General features: G+C 42.1%; 1 protein-coding gene across 1 annotated transcript; it reads left to right on the top strand.

Annotated features, from left to right (window-relative positions):
• Positions 1 to 1,870: 1,870 nt before the first annotated feature.
• Positions 1,871 to 4,514, top strand: LOC112198402 (U-box domain-containing protein 11). Its single transcript, XM_024339516.2, has 4 exons — positions 1,871 to 2,315; positions 2,500 to 2,616; positions 2,741 to 3,118; positions 3,221 to 4,514. The coding sequence occupies exons 1-4, from the start codon at positions 1,998 to 2,000 to the stop codon at positions 4,289 to 4,291; spliced, it is 1,884 nt and encodes a 627-aa protein (XP_024195284.1). The 5' UTR covers positions 1,871 to 1,997; the 3' UTR covers positions 4,292 to 4,514.
• Positions 4,515 to 6,737: the final 2,223 nt, after the last annotated feature.

Genomic DNA, 6,737 nt, shown 5'->3' on the forward strand with positions numbered 1-6,737 from the left:
GCTTTGACCGACTCGAGGTTGAGCAAATTGGGACAGATCGGTTGTTGCCAGTCTGATTGGTGGACCGGTTTGCGTGGATACAGCAGAGCGGATATGGCCTTGTGGAGAAGCCGGCCGCTGGAACTTACAACGCCGATGAGGTTGCTCAGAGCGGCTTCCTGGGCTTGGAGTTGGGCCTGGGGTTCTAGGTTTGATTATGAGCTTGGGCTAGCTGGGCCTAGCTTATGGGTTATCAAGGAGGGTGCCTTGCCACCCTCACTTGTTACTTAGACTTAGGTGGGCCCGACCCAAGAGTTTTAGACCTACTTGGGCATGTTTAGGGCTACTTATAGTCTTCAAGTGTCAATTTATTCGGATCATGACTTCTTTCAGAGTTGGTAATTATTTTGGATGTGATTGGTGTTTTTCAAGCGAGCTTATGGATAAAGAGGTGCTCCTATATATTTGTTGGCTAGGAAGTGGTTTTTTGCTGGTACCACAATTGCATGATTGACTAATGGGAGGCTAGTGAATAATTTTGCCCTAGAAGACATGGAGTTTCTTTGTTTATAAGTTCGCTAATTATAGCGAGCCTATCATTGACTTGTAATGAGTTTGCTTAGCTCAGATTAGGGTTTTCGGATTTTCTTGCTGGGTATCTTTTTGTAAGTACAACTAGACTCTAGCCATTGGCTGAATGCCGGATATTGATCCTAATAATATCAATTTCTATTTAAAAAAAAAATTTGACATAGCACAATCAAGTTCATCATACTATCAGTACATATCAATTTAAATCAATTTAACTGATCTTGACGATCATTAGTGCGTATAAACGTTTGTTGCTGAATTTATTTTTATTTTTATTTTTACAAAGGGTCATTGCTTAACCCAGTAAAACGTTTCATACTTTTCATTCACAAGGAAGCAATCAACTGTTATGAACTTCCATCATCAGAAGCCCATAGCATCCTAGCGGCACAATAAAATATATGGGAAGTAACGAAAGTATGACCAAGTGGAATAATAGTTGTTTGTAAGAAGCCAATAAGGAAGAGATGGTCACCAACTAGGTCAGAATTTTTCACAATATGCTTCATTGATAAAGAGTTCAACTCCTCGTGGAGGAGGAGAAGAAGAAGAAGAATTTTATGTTAGGTCCGTATGTTGCTTAAATTCCTAGTTTTGATAATTATTGGATATTCCAAAACGAGGTAGTTTATGAAAGATATTAATTACGAAGAATTTAAAGTATGAGAGAGAGAAAGAAAAATATTAATGCATAATTATTTGAATTGATATTATATATTGTTTTATTAAAAAAAAATTATCTTTAATCTCAACCGTTGATTGTTATTAAATTTAATAGACAAGATTTGGAGTATAATCCGAATTATAATTTAAGTGGCTACGAATCCGCCCCCATTATACACATACACACTAATATTGCTCAACTAATGTAAAAAATCAACACATGATTCCTCTGTTTCGTACTCCACAATGTGCTAAAACTTTGGTGCCTTCCACAAACAACTCGGGCCAATCATCATCATCTTCTTATTTCAATCCACTAGGCTCCTAGCACAAGAAAATGAATAAATTTTATTATTACTCACGGCCCACTTAAAAAAACGGTGCCACAATTTATTTATTTCTCAAAAAAAAAAAAAAAAAAAAAAAGCCTACCTTTCTGAGGCGCACAATATTTTTTGCAGAATATAATAACATAATAATACGGCCGGGGGATAATGCCCGGCCTTTCCAGGCTTGCAGGCCAGCTCACAACCCAAAGGGGGCACAACCGTCTTTTCCGCCGCATTGTTACAGATCGTCGTCGTCTTCGTCCTCCTTTTTTTTTTTTTTTTTTTTTTTTTTTTTTTTTTTTAATTCCAAACTGTTTATTTCCTCTTGTTTTTCTGTCTTCTTCTTCTTCTGCTTCAGTCTCATAATCCCATGACCACCACGGGCATTGTCACTCCCCTTCTTCTCCAGACGTGAAACCCCCGCACCAGCCACCCATGGCCGGCTGCGCGTCGGAGCTTCTGCAACTCGTCAACGACGTCGTCGGCGCTGGAAAGTCCGCCGGCGGAGGAGTTGGCGGCGCCTTCAGGAAGGACTGCACCGATCTGGTGCGGCGGATCGCGCTGCTGACGCATTTGTTCGAGGAGATTAGGAACTTCAAAGGACTCGAATTTCCACCCTTGGATGCTTCCACTTCTTCTTCCTGCTCCACACAGCCGTGGGTTTCCGATCTCGTCACGGCGCTTCAGGCCGCGAAGCGGCTTGTATTGGTGGCCACTAGCTTCAATTCCAATTGTGACGCTCCTGTGCTCGCCGTAAGTCTATTCTCTCTGGTTCAATATGATTGGCTTTTTGTGCACCACAACGGGAATGTACTTTTTCTTCTTAATAGCTGGCTGAATTGTTAGTTTTCGGTTTATGTTGCAGTCGATTTTTGCAGTTGTTAGCTAAATGTAGTTGTGGCTGAAATCTTTATGTTTTGAATTGATTTATGATCAGGATGAAGCTAGCAAGAGGATAAGCTTCCATTTTCAATGCGCGACGTGGAGATTGGAGAAGGCGTTGGGTGAAATACCGTATGATCAGTTCGAAATATCAGAGGAAGTTGAAGAACAGGTAAGACTGACTGATTCACTAGGATCTTGTTTTGACTACATTTACTAGGCTGAGCTATCCTTTTCACTGACAAAATTCAAGAAATAATTTCTGAGTAAAAATTGTTTCTTGGTAAATATGGTAGGTTGCATTGGTTAGAGCACAATTGAGAAGAGCCATAGAAAGATATGGGACCTTGAATACGAGGAAAATGTCTTTTTATGGTCTACCTCAGTCTCTGGTAGAGTCTGGAAAATGGGTGCATGTTATAGAGAACAATAGTAGTTCAAAGATGATAGACAGTCTTCCCAAGAGCTTTAGTGCTGATGATCTGGTTCATAAATCGCAAAGGATGAGCAACTCCTGTGCGGCAGAGGCGCCTTCAGTCTGCTCAACAAATGAGACTCATGTTGATGGTGAGGAAGATATGAACAAGAAGTCTGACGCCACTGTCATCCCTGATTTTATATGCCCAATATCTTTGGAACTCATGAGAGATCCTGTTATTGTGGCCACTGGTCAGGTATGCTAGATGCGAATTGATTGTCTCAAAGTTCTAGCTTTGCCTTTGGTAGTTTGATTTATTCCCAAAACTCAACAATCTTTGGCATGCTTGGTTCTGCAGACATACGAGAGATCTTACATACAGAGATGGATAGACTGCGGAAATACAACATGTCCAAAAACTCAGCAAAAACTTCAAAATTTGACACTGACTCCAAATTATGTCTTGAGAAGTCTAGTTGCTCAGTGGTGTATTGACAACAACATCGAGCAGCTGACAGGATTAACAAATGGTAAACTCAAGAAGAGTGATGGATCCTTTCGTGACATTAGTGGGGACATAGCGACAATTCGAGCTCTGGTAAGCAAGCTTGCAGGTCGATCAATTGAGGAGCAGAGATCAGCTGCAGCGGAAATTAGGTCACTGTCCAAAAGAAGTACTGATAACCGAATACTAATTGCAGAAGCGGGCGCTATTCCGGTATTGGTCAATCTCTTAACAGTAGAAGATGGCTTAACACAAGAGAATGCAGTGACTTCCATTCTCAACCTCTCTATATATGAAAACAACAAGGGGCTTATAATGCTTGCGGGTGCTGTTCCTTCTATTGTCCAAGTCCTCAGAGCTGGAAGCATGGAGGCTCGAGAGAACGCAGCAGCGACCATTTTTAGTTTGTCGCTTGCCGATGAGAACAAAATAATTATAGGTGCATCGGGAGCAATTTCAGCTTTGGTGGAATTGCTTCAAAATGGGAGCACAAGAGGGAGGAAGGATGCTGCAACAGCGCTGTTCAATTTGTGCATTTATCAGGGCAACAAGGGCAGAGCTATCAGAGCAGGGATAATTACAGCTTTACTAAAGATGCTAACTGATTCAAGCAATTGCATGGTTGATGAAGCACTGACCATTATGTCAGTTCTTGCTAACCATCAAGAGGCAAAAGTTACTATAGTAAAGGCCGGCACAATCCCTGTTTTGATAGACCTTTTGCGGACAGGCCTGCCTCGAAACAAAGAGAACGCATCTGCCATTTTGCTTGCATTGTGCAAGAGAGAGACCGAGAACCTTGCCTGCCTAAGTAGGCTTGGTGCAGTCATACCCTTGACAGAGCTCACTAAGAGCGGAACAGAGAGGGCCAAAAGGAAGGCTAGTTCATTGCTGGAGCATCTTCGGAAGTTGCAGCAGCTATAATAACACGGGTAGTGGTAATGCCATTGATTTCCAAATTGTTAATCAATGTTCCTCCAATTTTTTTCTCAATGAATGTTCCACTGTTCCTTTTTGTGGTGTGAAACTGAGAATACGAGGTTGAGATGAATAAGTCAATCGATCTCAATGCTTTGTATATTCGTTTCTTCCTTCTTTTAAGAGTGAAATATGCTCATTTAATTTAATACATTGTTTTGCTGTATCATTCTTTTACTTTCACTCGCAAGACGTGCTTTCGTATTCCTTTCTGTCGGTAATCCAAATCTCTATGGATAATTGAATTTCCGGTTCATAGACAGAGTTTCTTTGCTGTAATCATATGCTATTCATTTTTCTCCTAGTTTTGTTTACATCTCATAAGGTAGAGGAAAGGACACTAAGATGATCACGTTTACAACTGTACTCTGACAATATTCAAAATCCTGTTGATTATGGATGCTGTTGTTCGTTGAACTTGGGGTATCAAATCCTTATCTTTAAGATAGCGACCATCTACATCGTCTAAAAAGAAGTTAATACCTAAAACTGTCAACCCTGTTCCTATGGTTGGCCACAACTTAAAAGCAAACGCTATGTATTATGCACCTCGCTTTTGTTTAGTAATAGGGTACACTTTGCACATATGCCCTCCGCGGACAACTGGTTCCTAAGAAGAGGTCGTCCGAGTTTTTATCAAATCTTTTTTGGCGACGCCTAGTTCGCTCTAGTCCTATCATCGCCAAATGATGTTGTCCTTAATTTTTCAGAAACAGTTTTGTGACCAAAATATCGTCAACAAATTAAGAACTTCTGCGTACGAAATTTTGTGCAAATTAGGAACAATTCTCTCGGCAGTAATATTCGTCGCCACAAGCTTTTAGGGACACTTGTTCCAACAAACAGGTCGCTGGAAAAAGTTTGTTGTCCCCCATTGTTTTAGGAACACTCTGCCGGCGAACTTTCGTCGCGATGCTTCCTTTAGCATTCTAAATCATGCCAAGATTCCCTGCTTCGTTTCTTCGTTTCTTTTCAATGTCGACAGAGCAGTGCGAATTGAAAGTTTGAAACTCTTCCTGCTCAGAGGTCAGTTCTGGAAGTTACAAGTCATAAAGCATGTTTTTGATTGGATGGTTTTTAAACCCTACTAAATAGTAAATACTAAAGAATAGGCTCGTCCTTTTGGGTTGATTAGTTTCGTATAAATCATAAGGGAAAATCGTCCGTACAGTACCTGACCTTTGCCCTATTCTAAACTTCTGTACCTCACGTTCAGAAAATATCAGAACGGTACCTGAGGTTTCGACCCCGACCGAAGATCGATACCTAGTGCCGTTAGTTCCGTTACAAAAACTGACGGCTGGCATATTTTGATCATCAAATGACCAATTTACCCTTAAATTTTTGTTTTCTTTAGTTTTTTTTTATAAAATAAATAATAATAAAAAAAGCAAATATTTTTGCCCACCACCAAGGCAAACCCGATCCAGACGCACAACTACCATCCCAACGCCGCCCTTGACGGACAATCTCCGTCGCTGCACCAGAAAAAACAACCTTTGGAACAAAACCGGGAGGGTCCAAGCATCGACCCTAGCCCATGACAATTTTTCACATCCAGCCCATCCACCACCATCGCACCTCTCAGACCACCGCGCCGTTGCTTGCGGACCCTGACGACTGTAGAACACCAGCAGATCAGATCTCCCACCGCCACAATCCCATCCCTCGAGAGCCCGAGCAGAACGATCGCTGCGCTGTGACTCCCTCCGCCCCCTGCTGTTATGCGATCCGAAACCACATCACACCCAAACTCCATATGATCTGTGATGTATTCAGCCGGATCCATCCACAAACCCGGAATCCAGACCGAGTGCGCCCTTTAGCCACACGACGGAAAACCACCCTCGGCCACACACCTTTCTTCTGTGCAACCACCGCCGCCACCTGAAAACAATGAAAAGGAAGGCCACCCAACCCCCATCTCTGATCATCTACACACATATCCCGTCCGGCCGCACTCGACACACGCCGACCTAGCCAGAGGCCAAGGCAAGCATGGCGGCGCAGCCGGACGAGTGGACTCTCTCTCTTAGGGTTCTCTCTGGTCTCTCTCTGCTAGCTTTTGTTCTAGAACGATCTTACTTAGCCCATCATTACCTGGCTATATAATTAAATTTCAGTTTGGAGGAGAATTGCAGAAATTGGAATTTTGAGGTGTTATGGTCACTGCGGGTTCATTGTTTTCCCTTCCTTGTACATTCTGTTGTTGAGGTTCCTTTGATGAATCTAGGGATGAGAGAGAGAATTCTGGGTTTGCTGGGTTTCAGAGAGAGAAAGACAGAGAATTCTGGGTTTGAATGGGAACGAGAGAGAGAGAGAGAGAGAGAGAGAGAGAGAGGCACAGTAGGGAGAGAGGAAAAAAATAGAAAAAAATGTTTTGATAGAAAAA

The sequence above is a fragment of the Rosa chinensis genome, chromosome 4 (genome assembly GCF_002994745.2).
Source record: "Rosa chinensis cultivar Old Blush chromosome 4, RchiOBHm-V2, whole genome shotgun sequence".
NCBI lineage: Eukaryota > Viridiplantae > Streptophyta > Magnoliopsida > Rosales > Rosaceae > Rosa > Rosa chinensis.

Excerpts from the sequence above, each read along its gene's own strand:
- LOC112198402 (XM_024339516.2), top strand. The coding sequence starts at position 1,998 with ATGGCCGGCTGCGCGTCGGAGCTTCTGCAACTCGTCAACGACGTCGTC. Across the intron at positions 2,617-2,740 it reads CAGAGGAAGTTGAAGAACAG|GTTGCATTGGTTAGAGCACA; the intron begins GTAAGACTGACT and ends TAAATATGGTAG. Across the intron at positions 3,119-3,220 it reads TTATTGTGGCCACTGGTCAG|ACATACGAGAGATCTTACAT; the intron begins GTATGCTAGATG and ends TTGGTTCTGCAG.